We start from the raw sequence: 15330 nt of genomic DNA, 5'->3' as shown, positions 1-15330 counted from the left end.
CTCGAGATCAAAGAACCCGCACTAGGACTCAGAATCAAAGACCAGGTCTTGGAATCAAAGAACCTGCAGTCAGGACTTGGAATCAAAGAAACCTCACCCAGGAATCAGAATCAAACAATCTGCATCAGGACTAGGAATCAAAGAACCTGCACCACGACTCGGCATCAAAGAACAGGGACCAATCCTTGGAATCAAAGAACCTGCACTCAGGACTTGGAATCAAAGTAACCTCACCCAGGAATCAGAATCAAAGAACCCGAACCAGGACTGAAGATCAAAGAACCTACACCAAGACTCTTAATCAATGAACGTGCATCAGGGCTAGGAATCAAAGAACGTGCATCACTACTCGGAATCAAAGAACCTGCACCAGGACTCGGAATCAAAGAAACTTCATCCAGGAATCGGAATCAAAGAGCCCACGGCAGGACTCTGAATCAAAGAACCTGCACCGGGACTAGGATTCAAAGGACCTGCACCAGGACTCAAGATTAAAGAAACTGCACCAGGACTAGGAATCAAGGAACCTGTACCAAGACTAGGAATCAAAGAACCTGCAGCAGGACTCAAGATCAAAGAACCCGCACCAGGACTTGAAATCAAAGAACCTATACCAGGACTTGAGATCAAAGATCCTGTACCAGGACTTGAGATCAAAGAACTTGCACCAGAACTAGGAATCAAAGAACCTGAAGTGGGACTCGGAATTAAAGAATGTGCATCAGGATTCAGAATCAAAGTACCTGCACCAGGACTCATAATAAAAAAACCTGCACCAGGGTTCGTAATAAAAGAATCCGCACCAGGACTTGGAGTCAAACAACCTGCATCAGGACTGAGAATCAAAGAACCTGCACCAAGCCTAGGACTCAAAGCACCTGCTCCAGGACTATGAATCAAAGTGCCTGCACCAGGACGCAGAATCAAGAACCTGCACCAGGATTCAGAATCAAGAACTTGCACCAGGACTCAGAATCAAAAACCTGCACCAGGACTCAGAATCAAAAACCTGCACCAGGACTCAGAATCAAAAACCTGCACCAGGACTCAGAATCAAAAACCTGCACCTGGAGTCAGCATCAAAGAACCTTCAGCCGGACTAGGAATCAAAGAACCTGAAATAGGATAGGAAACAAAGAACCTCCACTAGGACTCAGAATTGAAGAACCTCCATCAGTATTCTGGATCAAAGAAACTGCACCAGGACTTGAATCAATGAACCTAAACCAATACTCGGAATCAAAGAACCTGCACCACTACTCGGGGTCAAAGAACAGGGGCCAGGTTTTGGAATCAAAAAACCTGCACCAGCACTCGGAATCAAATAACCTGCACCAGAACTCGAGATCCAAGAACCTGCACTAGGACTCGGAATCGAAGAACAGGGACCAGGTCTTGGAATCAAAGAACCTGCACTCAGGACTCGGAATCAAAGAAACCTCACCCAGGAACCAGAATCAAAGAACCTGCACCAGAACTCATAATCAAAGAACCTGCATCAAGACTAGGAATCAAAGAACTTGCACCAGGACTCGGAATCAAAGAACAGGGACCAATTCTTGGTATCAAGGAACCTGCACCCAGGACTTGGAATCAAAGTAACCTCACCCAGGAATCAGAATCAAAGAAACCTCACCCAGGAATCGGAATCAAAGTAACCTCACCCAGGAATTGGAATCAAAGAACCTGCACCAGGATTTGAATCAAAGAACCTGCACCAGAACTTGGAATCAAAGAACCTGCACCAGGACAAGGAATCAAATAACCTGGAATAGGAGTTGAAATCAAAGAACCTCCACTAGGACTCAGAATTAAAGACCTCCATCAGTATTCTGGATCAAAGAAACTGCACCAGGACTTGAATCAAAGAACCTGCACCAGAACTAGGAATTAAAGAACATGCACCAGGACTCAGAATCAAAGAACCTGAACCAGGACTCGAAGTCAAAGAACCTGCACCACTACTCGGAATTAAAGAACAGGGACCGGGTCTTGGAATCAAAGAACCTGCCCCAGAACTAGGAATTAAAGAACATGCACCAGGACTCCGAATCAAAGAACCTGAACCAGGACTCGAAGTCAAAGAACCTGCACCACTACTCGGAATTAAAGAACAGGGACCGGGTCTTGGAATCAAATAACCTGCACCAGGACTCGAGATCAAAGAACCCGCACTAGGACTCAGAATCAAAGACCAGGTCTTGGAATCAAAGAACCTGCAGTCAGGACTTGGAATCAAAGAAACCTCACCCAGGAATCAGAATCAAACAATCTGCATCAGGACTAGGAATCAAAGAACCTGCACCACGACTCGGCATCAAAGAACAGGGACCAATCCTTGGAATCAAAGAACCTGCACTCAGGACTTGGAATCAAAGTAACCTCACCCAGGAATCAGAATCAAAGAACCCGAACCAGGACTGAAGATCAAAGAACCTACACCAAGACTCTTAATCAATGAACGTGCATCAGGGCTAGGAATCAAAGAACGTGCATCACTACTCGGAATCAAAGAACCTGCACCAGGACTCGGAATCAAAGAAACTTCATCCAGGAATCGGAATCAAAGAGCCCACGGCAGGACTCTGAATCAAAGAACCTGCACCGGGACTAGGATTCAAAGGACCTGCACCAGGACTCAAGATTAAAGAAACTGCACCAGGACTAGGAATCAAGGAACCTGTACCAAGACTAGGAATCAAAGAACCTGCAGCAGGACTCAAGATCAAAGAACCCGCACCAGGACTTGAAATCAAAGAACCTATACCAGGACTTGAGATCAAAGATCCTGTACCAGGACTTGAGATCAAAGAACTTGCACCAGAACTAGGAATCAAAGAACCTGAAGTGGGACTCGGAATTAAAGAATGTGCATCAGGATTCAGAATCAAAGTACCTGCACCAGGACTCATAATAAAAAAACCTGCACCAGGGTTCGTAATAAAAGAATCCGCACCAGGACTTGGAGTCAAACAACCTGCATCAGGACTGAGAATCAAAGAACCTGCACCAAGCCTAGGACTCACAGCACCTGCTCCAGGACTATGAATCAAAGTGCCTGCACCAGGACGCAGAATCAAGAACCTGCACCAGGATTCAGAATCAAGAACTTGCACCAGGACTCAGAATCAAAAACCTGCACCAGGACTCAGAATCAAAAACCTGCACCAGGACTCAGAATCAAAAACCTGCACCAGGACTCAGAATCAAAAACCTGCACCTGGAGTCAGCATCAAAGAACCTTCAGCCGGACTAGGAATCAAAGAACCTGAAATAGGATAGGAAACAAAGAACCTCCACTAGGACTCAGAATTGAAGAACCTCCATCAGTATTCTGGATCAAAGAAACTGCACCAGGACTTGAATCAATGAACCTAAACCAATACTCGGAATCAAAGAACCTGCACCACTACTCGGGGTCAAAGAACAGGGGCCAGGTTTTGGAATCAAAGAACCTGCACCAGCACTCGGAATCAAATAACCTGCACCAGAACTCGAGATCCAAGAACCTGCACTAGGACTCGGAATCGAAGAACAGGGACCAGGTCTTGGAATCAAAGAACCTGCACTCAGGACTCGGAATCAAAGAAACCTCACCCAGGAACCAGAATCAAAGAACCTGCACCAGAACTCAGAATCAAAGAACCTGCACCAAGACTAGGAATCAAAGAACTTGCACCAGGACTCGGAATCAAAGAACAGGGACCAATTCTTGGTATCAAGGAACCTGCACCCAGGACTTGGAATCAAAGTAACCTCACCCAGGAATCAGAATCAAAGTAACCTCACCCAGGAATCGGAATCAAAGTAACCTCACCCAGGAATTGGAATCAAAGAACCTGCACCAGGATTTGAATCAAAGAACCTGCACCAGAACTTGGAATCAAAGAACCTGCACCAGGACAAGGAATCAAATAACCTGGAATAGGAGTTGAAATCAAAGAACCTCCACTAGGACTCAGAATTAAAGTCCTCCATCAGTATTCTGGATCAAAGAAACTGCACCAGGACTTGAATCAAAGAACCTGCACCAGAACTTGGAATCAAAGAACCTGCACCAGAACTAGGAATTAAAGAACATGCACCAGGACTCCGAATCAAAGAACCTGAACCAGGACTCGAAGTCAAAGAACCTGCACCAGGACTCGGAATTAAAGAACAGGGACTGGGTCTTGGAATCAAAGAACCTGCCCCAGGACTAGGAATTAAAGAACATGCACCAGGACTCCGAATCAAAGAACCTGAACCAGGACTCGAAGTCAAAGAACCTGCACCACTACTCGGAATTAAAGAACAGGGACCGGGTCTTGGAATCAAATAACCTGCACCAGGACTCGAGATCAAAGAACCCGCACTAGGACTCTGAATCAAAGACCAGGTCTTGGAATCAAAGAACCTGCAGTCAGGACTTGGAATCAAAGAAACCTCACCCAGGAATCAGAATCAAACAATCTGCATCAGGACTAGGAATCAAAGAACCTGCACCACGACTCGGCATCAAAGAACAGGGACCAATCCTTGGAATCAAAGAACCTGCACTCAGGACTTGGAATCAAAGTAACCTCACCCAGGAATCAGAATCAAAGAACCTCAACCAGGACTGAAGATCAAAGAACCTACACCAAGACTCTTAATCAATGAACGTGCATCAGGGCTAGGAATCAAAGAACGTGCATCACTACTCGGAATCAAAGAACCTGCACCAGGACTCGGAATCAAAGAAACTTCATCCAGGAATCGGAATCAAAGAGCCCACAGCAGGACTCTGAATCAAAGAACCTGCACCGGGACTAGGATTCAAAGGACCTGCACCAGGACTCAAGATCAAAGAAACTGCACCAGGACTAGGAATCAAGGAACCTGTACCAAAACTAGGAATCAAAGAACCTGCAGCAGGACTCAAGATCAAAGAACCCGCACCAGGACTTGAAATCAAAGAACCTATACCAGGACTTGAGATCAAAGATCCTGTACCAGGACTTGAGATCAAAGAACCTGCACCAGAACTAGGAATCAAAGAACCTGAAGTGGGACTCGGAATTAAAGAATGTGCATCAGGATTCAGAATCAAAGTACCTGCACCAGGACTCATAATAAAAAAACCTGCACCAGGGCTCGTAATAAAAGAATCCGCACCAGGACTTGGAGTCAAACAACCTGCATCAGGACTGAGAATCAAAGAACCTGCACCAAGACTAGGACTCAAAGCACCTGCTCCAGGACTATGAATCAAAGTGCCTGCACCAGGACGCAGAATCAAGAACCTGCACCAGGATTCAGAATCAAGAACTTGCACCAGGACTCAGAATCAAAAACCTGCACCAGGACTCAGAATCAAAAACCTGCACCAGGACTCAGAATCAAAAACCTGCACCAGGACTCAGAATCAAAAACCTGCACCAGGATTCAGAATCAAAAACCTGCACCTGGAGTCAGCATCAAAGAACCTTCAGCCGGACTAGGAATCAAAGAACCTGAAATAGGAGTAGGAAACAAAGAACCTCCACTAGGACTCAGAATTGAAGAACCTCCATCAGTCTTCTGGATCAAAGAAACTGCACCAGGACTTGAATCAATGAACCTAAACCAATACTCGGAATCAAAGAACCTGCACCACTACTCGGGGTCAAAGAACAGGGGCCAGGTTTTGGAATCAAAGAACCTGCACCAGCACTCGGAATCAAATAACCTGCACCAGAACTCGAGATCCAAGAACCTGCACTAGGACTCGGAATCAAAGAACAGGGACCAGGTCTTGGAATCAAAGAACCTGCACTCAGGACTCGGAATCAAAGAAACCTCACCCAGGAACCAGAATCAAAGAACCTGCACCAGAACTCAGAATCAAAGAACCTGCACCAAGACTAGGAATCAAAGAACTTGCACCAGGACTCGGAATCAAAGAGCAGGGACCAATTCTTGGTATCAAGGAACCTGCACCCAGGACTTGGAATCAAAGTAACCTCACCCAGGAATCAGAATCAAAGTAACCTCACCCAGGAATCGGAATCAAAGTAACCTCACCCAGGAATTGGAATCAAAGAACCTGCACCAGGATTTGAATCAAAGAACCTGCACCAGAACTTGGAATCAAAGAACCTTCACCAGGACTAGGAATCAAATAACCTGGAATAGGAGTTGAAATCAAAGAACCTCCACTAGGACTCAGAATTAAAGACCTCCATCAGTATTCTGGATCAAAGAAACTGCACCAGGACTTGAATCAAAGAACCTGCACCAGAACTTGGAATCAAAGAACCTGCACCAGAACTAGGAATTAAAGAACATGCACCAGGACTCCGAATCAAAGAACCTGAACCAGGACTCGAAGTCAAAGAACCTGCACCACTACTCGGAATTAAAGAACAGGGACCGGGTCTTGGAATCAAAGAACCTGCCCCAGAACTAGGAATTAAAGAACATGCACCAGGACTCCGAATCAAAGAACCTGAACCAGGATTCAGATTCAAAAACCTGCACCTGGAGTCAGCATCAAAAACCTGCACCAGGATTCAGAATCAAAAACCTGCACCTGGAGTCAGCATCAAAAACCTGCACCAGGTCTCAGAATCAAAAACCTGCACCTGGAGTCAGCATCAAAAGCCTGCACCAGGATTCAGAATCAAAAACCTGCACCTGGAGTCAGCATCAAAAACCTGCACCAGGACTAAGAATCAAAAACCTGCACCAGGACTCAGAATCAAAAACCTGCACCTGGAGTCAGTATCAAAGAACCTTCACCAGAACTAGGGATCAAAGAGCCTGAAATAGGAGTTGGAAACAAAGAACCTCCACTAGGACTCAGAATTGAAGAACCCCCGTCAGTATTCTGGATCAAAGAAACTTCACCAGGACTTGAATCAATGAACCTGAACCAGGACTCGGAATCAAAGAACCTGCACCACTACTCGGGGTCAAAGAACAGGGGCCAGGTTTTGGAATCAAAGAACCTGCACCAGCACTCGGAATCAAATAACCTGCACCAGGACTCTAGATCCAAGAACCTGCACTAGGACTCGGAATCAAAAAACAGGGACCAGGTCTTGGAATCAAAGAACCTGCACCCAGGACTCGGAATCAAAGAAACCTCACCCAGGAACCAGAATCAAAGAACCTGCACCAGAACTCAGAATCAAAGAACCTGCACCAAGACTAGGAATCAAAGAACTTGCACCAGGACTCGGAATCAAAGAACAGGGACCAATTCTTGGAATCAAAGAACCTGCACTCAGGACTCGGAATCAAAGAAACCTCACCCAGGAATCAGAATCAAAGAAACCTCACCCAGGAACCAGAATCAAAGAACCTGAACCAGGACTCAAGATCAAAGAAACTGCACCAGGACTCTGAATCAATGAACGTGCATCAGGGCTAGGAATCAAAGAACCCACAGCAGGACTCTGAACCCTAGCCCCGTGCAGGTTCTTTGATTCAAAGGACCTGTACCAAGACTAGGAATCAAAGAACCTGCACCAGGACTCAAGATCAAAGAACCTGCACCAGAACTAGGAATTAAGGAACCTGCACCAGGACTCGGAATTAAAGAAACTGCACCAGGACTCAGCATCAAAGAACCTGGACCTGGAGTAGGGAATCAAAGAGGTTCTTTGATTCCTACTCCAGGTGCAGGTTCTTTGATGCTGAGTACTGGTGCAGTTTCTTTAATTCACAGGACTCCGAGACCTCAAGAACTATAAGTTGTTTTTCAGAAATAACCACCTCCATAAACCTTAAGTTCTTGGGCGTTTTCCGCTTTTTTCCGGCGCCATGGTCCCCCCAAAGCTCTTCTGATGTCGCAGCACACCACCCATCCATCCTTTCGGCCCCAATACCTGCAAAACCCCATCTTAAGCCAAGTGCGGGACTCACCTGCCCCAGGATGCGCTCGATCTCGTCCTCAGTCAGCGAGTCTCCTCTCCTGAGCTGTGTCTCGGCCGTGGGCCCCTCTGCCGCTGGTTCCGCTCCTTGGCCCCCGCGGGCCCAGCTCTGGCACAGGAGTATGAGGAGCAGGCCTCTCCAGCACCCTCCCATCGTCTGGAGTTGGGGTGTACTTGGAGCGCTAGAATGGACCTCTTGCACCCAAGGACTCACAACTGTCTCTCCACGCAGTCTCTTCGACACTGTATGTCTCTGTCGATGTACAGTTTTACAAGCTGCACCTTGCTTGCTCTCTGTTCGGTGTCTCGGCGTCTCTTTGTTGACTCTCGTTTGTCTCCCTCACCTCCTCGACCCACCTCTTCGGTCTCAAGCGCTGTCTCTTTCTTGACTGCCCGTGCTGCCTCGCAGTCTCACACGCGACCCGTGCTAGTTTTATCTTCGGTTTCACACAGTCTCTCACTTGACTCTCTTTACTGCCTCAGTCTCACAGACTTTGCTTGTACTCTTTCTCTTCAGTGTCTCACGCAGTTTATGAATTTCGTTTCTTGACTCTTCAATTTACCCAATTTCACACACTTAAACCTGCTCCGTGTCTCTGTGATATCTCGCTCAGTTTCTTTCTTGACTTTTTCCTTCTCTCAGTGTCACACAGTCCGTGCGCACTCTCTAGTGTCTCACGCAGTGTCTCGCCTCGGCAGGAATAAGAATCAAAGATTCTTGCTCTCTCTTTCTTCTGTATCGCGCAGTCTCTTTCTAGAATCTTCCTTCTCTCAGTGTCACGCAGCCCGGCTCTCTCTCGTGTCTCACACAGTCTCGTGCTTGCCTCAATCTCACACGGTGTTTCTGGCTCCCTCTGCTTGCTGTGTCTCGCGCGCAGTGTCTGCCCCGCGCGCGCTGGTGTCCTGGTGTTGCTCTCTCCTCACCGTCCCGCGCGCAGCCTATCCCAGCTCTCCTCCTCGCGCCCCTCTCGCTCGCGCCCCAGTCCCCGGCTGCGGTTTCTTTGTTCCAGCCGAAGCTCGCGGCTCTAGGGGTGGGGGTGAGTCTTAAGAACAGGAAATATGAAGTTTTTTTTCTAGAAGTCCACAATCCCAGAGCCAGGGAAGACCTTGAGGGCCAATAAATTCAGCCTGCTGCCGAGGAGCGGCGAGGATGGACGACGTTAAAGGCGCCTCCCTGAATTCCACACACAGGCCAATTGTGAAAAGTGTTCTCTGACTACACTAACTTCACAGAAGGAAAACTATACGTAGCTGTTAAGTATCATATGTTGTGGCATTGAATGTTTACTCCTCTGCTGCTTATTATGACCGGTGTCCAGGCACGTGCGAGGGTAGAGACGGAGACATCAGAGTATGTAAGTATGAGTTAGACAAGGAGAGCTGTCTGAAGCGCCTGGCCACACTCTTTACACACTCTATGCTGGCTTTGGTCCTGTCAGTGACAGGCCCTCATTTGAATTACGATACCCTTCTTTCATGTGCCTTGCGCCTTTCTGGATGCCCGTGTGGTGCTTTTTAAATAATCAGCCTTACCGCGGCGCCCCTGGTAGCGCTTTGACGCCCAGGCTGTGGTTACGAAGCAGCATTCTCCCACAATGCATTACTGTTAACACTCCACCCAGAGGTCTTCTCAATAGCGCGTGCTAAAACCAGAAACATCTCCCGGTCTTAGCACGCGCCTGAAAATCTCCTTGTTTATAATGCAGTCACTACATTTTGTCTCTCTCATTGCCAGCACCTACCTGAAGATCTGCTGCACTTGCTGCAGGAGTGCGCAAATCTGCAAGCTTTGCCGAACGTGCAATTACCTCCGTTGAACAACCTGCACGTTGCTGGAGCGCCCTTTCTGAAACCGTGTCTGTGGAGCCCCCCCCCCCCCCCCCCCCCACCACGTCCCCCTCGAAAGGGCTGCTTGAATTGCCCTCTCCTCTCTAGGTATTGGCCCTTACCTGCCTCCCCCTTTTTATCGAGGGAGCTGCCTTTGTCCGCCACGTCTGCCCTACCTTTGCCCATGTACTGCATCCAGAGCCTAACTTCCATTTGGTCCCAATCTAACTCTGGACAGACAGCCATCTTCATCCTAAACTCACAGTCGTACCTGTACCAACCCATGCCCGCAGTAGATTCAACCTCTTCCGTTATGACGCTTGCATACTGGAAAAGGCCATGAGCCTGCTCAGGAAAGCAATCTGTAATGGCTAAGATAGAAAAAGCCTGCCTCCAGTTCTTGATCGATTTCTCTGGCCATGCCTGAAAGCTAACCTTCTTCTCCTCCTCTTTGCCCCCCATCTTCCTGATGTCCACCCCTTCTGCCCCCAGCATGAGGAGGGAGAAAATGTCAATGAACTCCCTGCGCCAGATGCCTTCCTTGGCCGCCAGGGGTACCTGCCATGCGAGGGAGCACTTGCCCGATAGCAAGAGAGCCATGGTCATGGATGCCGGCTGGGCGGTGGCAGCCGGGCTGGGAGAGGGTGCAAGCGCGGCAGACGGCGCTGACCAGGCCGGGGTGGCGGTTGGCTGAACTAGCGCAGGGAGCGGTGTAGGTGCTGGGCCTAGCTGGACGCTTGAGGCAGGCGGGGTAGCGTGGGCAGAGAGAGGGGTGCTCGATGTGCTGCTAGTGCTAGGCCCACTCAGGTCAGGGAGCCCGCCCCACACGTGTGTAACCGCTGCGTCGGCTGGGAGCTGGACTGCTGGTGCAGGTGCCAAGGACTCATCCCTAGGGGCCCTGGCTGCTGCCCCCGTTGAAGCGAGTGGTGCCCGAAGGCCAGCTCTGACCTCGGCCATAAAGTCCGCGAGGGAGTTCGTGAGCTTACCTAGGTCCTCATGTGTGACAAAGTCCGAGGAGTGAGCAACAGCCGGCGGAGGAGGGGATGCTCTGGCAGGAGGAGGTGGGGAAGCGGCCGCGTGCACGACTACATTTCTGACCAACTCAGGTGCACGGGCTTTGGCAGGTGCTGGGTCCGCGGGAAAGTCCTTCACGGTAGCCCTACGCACCCTCTTGGGCCTGGAGGGCCCCGCATCCTCTATAATCTCATGTTCAGATGCCGATGGCTACGGGTCGACCCCGGAGTCCCCGGGATTGCTGGCATTCAAAAGTTCACTTGCCCAGGCAACCCCCTTGGCCTTTATCAAATCCATGACAGCTTTCAGTTGCGCGTCCTGGGAGGGTCCTAGCAATGACTCAACGACTTGAGACGTCTGGGTGAAAAGCGGGGGGGAACCCTGGCTGTCCATTCCGACTCGGACTCTTTCCCTGCAAAAGAAAGTCAGTGTGAGCTGGCAGAAGGACAGGAATATGGCCACCCCTCAGGTAATCCTAGTTCAACCTCCATTCATCCTGCACGTGCTTCGCCCGAATGGCGCAACATGGCCACCGCAGGCCCCATACATACCTCTGACTGTTGGGTCCTAAAGCGAGAAATGGGGCACAAAAGCGTGAGCGGACAGGAGCGGGCACGACGTCGGTCTGAAAAGCAAAGTAATGCATGAGAAAAACACGAGACAGGCTAATAACTGGGTGCCCGGGAAAACATGAGCGCGAGGCCCACAAGTGCGTGGTCCCGTGTGGGCCCACAGGGTCTAAGCAAGCAATGAACGTGAGAAGCATGACACACAGCATGTACAACCGGGCAATAGACCTGATCTGGGGCCCGGGACATGGGATGCTCGAAGATAGCCCCCAACAAGTTACAAATTTCAGTCAACTTGGAGAGTCTCGTGGACACCAAGAGTTGCAAAGCACCGCGGTATGGCATAGCTGCATGGCCCTGAAACCCCCGTACCTGTCGCCCGCTTCCACCCAAGGCTGCAGTCCCCCGCCCGCTACTAGCGTGACAATGTTTTGTTTCACGATTTTAGAAGCGCTTTCAATGCTAGTAAAATGCAATACCCTCCACATAACACGGGCCAAGAGACTCCGTCGATTGCAGTCAGCGCCGATTACCACGCAACCTGCACCTTTGCAGCCTTTATATTTTTTATCCGTGTAGGGGGGGGGGCTTTCAGCAAAGGAGCAGGGCACAGCGGGACGACCAGCATAATACAGCAGAGGCCGGTCAGCGAGGCGGAGGGACCACCAGCCACCGAGACTCAACCGAACTGAACTGATCCCAAATAGCGAGCCAAGGCACGCGCCCCCGCCAGGAACGAGCCGCCGGTGGAGGCAAGCCCCCGCTCGAAGAGGACAGGCCTGTCGTGCCCTCTCCCTGGAAGCACTGACCTCCTAATGTGGCAATAGGCAGAGGCTCCAGAGAGAGGCCGACACCGGGGCGAGCCTAACAGACGTTCGGCAGAGGCATGCAGGCATTGCGTGCTCCGGCAGGAAGGCGACCGCTCACGACCAGTTCCAGGGGGGGGGGCGGAAAGGGGGAGGCATAGTGCTCAAACCTGCATAGTGGCTAGCCGCCCAACGCAAGGAAACCCGCAGAGCATGTGACGATGGTACATAACACCATAACTTGGGAGCAAACAACAAAATATCCGATTCGAGCACTGTGTGTACTTCTACTCCCGCAAGGCCCGACCACGAGGAGGCGCCGCCGCCACCACAATTGGGACAAAGCGGCGGCGCCCCCCTGGACAGTACCCTGTGGGCAAGCCGGTCCACCAGCACGTGGGACTGGGTCGACAAGTGAACCAGCTTCTCAGGGCCCGTTCGCCGCCCCAGGCCCCTTCCGCCTTTCCAGGAAAGGAGAAAACTGGGGACAGACGACCGTATTGGAGGGGGGAGGCGGGGGTGGTCCGGCGGACGCTCCTCAGAGCCGAGCAAGCCCCCACGAACACTCGGGTAGAGGTGCCAGGGGGGGGGAACACAGCCACTAGTCACCGCCAGCCACGGCAACCCCCAAACCCCCGACCTAAGCGTGCTAACGTTGTCCGCTCCGCCTGGCAGACGGGGACGGGGAGTTGGATCCTGCACCCACAACCCGCCCCACAACGGGGCACAATCTTGTAAACCAACGAATGCCAGGGGAGCGGCCCGAAAGCCTTGTAGCAGGCGAGATGAGACACGTGGCCCGAGCGACAAACCGGCCGACTCAGCCTGCTCGGCCACCACAAGCACGACCACGAGGTCGGCTGCGACGGCACACGCAAACGCTCAAAACCCACGCCTCCTCAGTGGCCCGTCGATAAGCGGGCCGCCTAGCCCTGCTCAACCTCCACGAAGAGGGAGTAGGCAGAGGGGGAACCGGCCGAAAGGCCTGCACTCACCGCCAAGCAAAAGAGTGTCCTAGGAGGCATCGCGCGACGTCCGGAGCAGTAAAGAGGCAGTAAAGATGGCGAGGGGAGGTTAAATACCCCTCACCCTGCCTACCGCCCCGGACGTGCATCACTGGCCCTCCCACCCTCCCACCCTCCCACCGGGACTCACTTGCCCGGGGGGAGTGGCTGACTAGGTAGGGGGCAGGACAGCCCTCTGTAACTATGAGCTCGCCCTCTTGATGGCCACCGGGTAGCCTCGGGCAGCTGCAGTCACTACATTTTGTCTCTCTCATTGTCAGCACCTACCTGAAGATCTGCTCATTCCGTCAATTCCCCCTGAAGGCCTTATCACTAGCAACCCTCTTCCTCCAAGCCTCTTTTCGTTAGCGTCCTCATTTACATTCTGTTTAAGAAAATCATTCTATCTATCTATCTATCTATCTATCTATCTATCTATCTATCTATCTATCTATCTATCTATCTATCTATCTATCTATCTATCTATCTATCTATCTATCTATCTATCTATCTGTCTATCTATCTCACTAAATTTTTTTCCATGGAAAGATAAAAGCATCTCATCACATATTTAGCAGCATCATTACCTTAAGATGTCAGGCTGCCAGAGGACCTCAGATTGCCCTTCTCTCCTGGTTATTGTGATAAGTTAGCAATAGGCAATAGTGGAGGGAGGGTCCCAGCCACTGAAATAACTTGTCTGGCCTATGTGGAGTGTAAAGGTAAACCTGTGGCAAACTTGGCAGGGGAGAAAGGATCGTGGGGGGGGGGGGTTTGGAGGGTTTGGTGGGGCCTTCTCAAGAGGAACTAGAGTGCCATCTTCGTAAAGATGGCTTTGACAGTTGTGCACACTGTCCAATATCTTCTTAAACACACTCTTTTTTTTGAGGTCTTTAAGCTTAACGAGTGAGACTCAATGATCAGCAATTGATAAATAAACCAATAGGTTTTTAGTATTATGGATTCAAAAATGTTCTTCATAGGCCAACACATGTTTTACAACAACATGTCGCTTCATTAAGGTGACAAGATATATTCTTTACAAATACTGTTGGTAGTGCACAGCATTTATTAGAGTAAATTACATGATCACAAGGAAAATTAGATCACAGAGAGAAAGATGACAAAGAAGAGTAACAAGAACAAACATAAAAAATTGCAAAAAACACAACCAAATATGAAAGTAATCAAAGTAACTTACTTTTCTTAACTAGAAAACAGAACTTTGCAAACAGAATATATTCTTACACTAAACGCCACAACTGAATAAGTAATAACATGAAAATTATGTTAACAAAACATGAAAGGGTTTAAAAGAGGAGATATTCTTTGTCATTAGTCTAAAGTGAGACATATGAAGTGCAGCAGCAAGGAGTGTATGGGCGTAAAAACCGGCTACATATAAGAGTAGATGATGATAATCCCAAGTGCATCATGCAAATGAATGGGGATAGGCCAAACATCACTCCGGAGCTCTGGTTATGACATCGTTCATGCGACTATTATCAGAAGAGAGGTGTGCCTAGGGAGTTAAGAGTTTGAACAAGAAAATAAGAGAAACACATGAAATGACGGTGAGATCGTGCCACACGTGGAATCATTAAACGTTTATGCGGTAAAAGGAAGATGTAATATTCTCAGTTGTAAATCTGTGAAAAGAATGGCTGTATCAGAAGCCATACATATTTGTGCTGATGCACAGTACAGATTCAGTAATAGTATTGTCCCCAAAGCTCAAAACTTACAATGCCAATAGATCGATTTTGTGTTCTGGTGGAGTGGAGGCCGCATTCTTGCATTTCAGTGTTATTGTCAATTATCTATTGAGGGTCGCCCTGTGGTAGCTGAAAGCGTCTGGAGGGAGGTCCTTCTGCCAAAAGTGTGACTGTGTCGAGTGGCCCCCTGTCAGGTGCTTGAGGCCGGCTTCTGGGGACCCACAGGGGCGCAGGTGTCAGGGGCATCTGGGAATATATGATAAATTTGTAGAGGCGAGAGGTAAGCTCTATGAAGTACATAAAACTGTACCACTTGGAGAGGGACAGAGGTTTTGCAGGGCCACTCCAGAGTCCGCACCCACTCTTTTTCATGCAACGCTCTTGCTGAGCTTGGCCTCCCAGGTTTCACATAAGTGCTGCAGAGAAACCCTAGAATGAGTGACCAGTGCCCTCGTAATCCAGGTTTTGTAGTGGGGCTGAGCCTTGCATTCATACAGTGTTAAGTTAGCATGATCTCA

The 15330-nt window shown here is 49.6% G+C and overlaps 1 protein-coding gene across 1 annotated transcript in view; it reads right to left on the bottom strand.

Annotated features, from left to right (window-relative positions):
• CLEC11A (C-type lectin domain containing 11A) overlaps positions 1-8896 on the bottom strand; it is a 116573-nt gene extending 107677 nt beyond the window's left edge. The window contains exon 1 of the mRNA XM_086930110.1: positions 7870-8896. Coding sequence (XP_086786236.1) covers positions 7870-8031 — 162 coding nt within the window. The 5' untranslated portion in view covers positions 8032-8896. The remainder of the gene's footprint in view (positions 1-7869) is intronic.
• Positions 8897-15330: the final 6434 nt, after the last annotated feature.

This window comes from Lissotriton vulgaris, chromosome 7 (assembly GCF_964263255.1).
Source record: "Lissotriton vulgaris chromosome 7, aLisVul1.2, whole genome shotgun sequence".
Classification (NCBI taxonomy): Eukaryota; Metazoa; Chordata; class Amphibia; order Caudata; family Salamandridae; genus Lissotriton; species Lissotriton vulgaris.
Note: the sequence above shows the minus strand (reverse complement) of the source record. Positions and strands in the feature narration are given on the sequence as shown.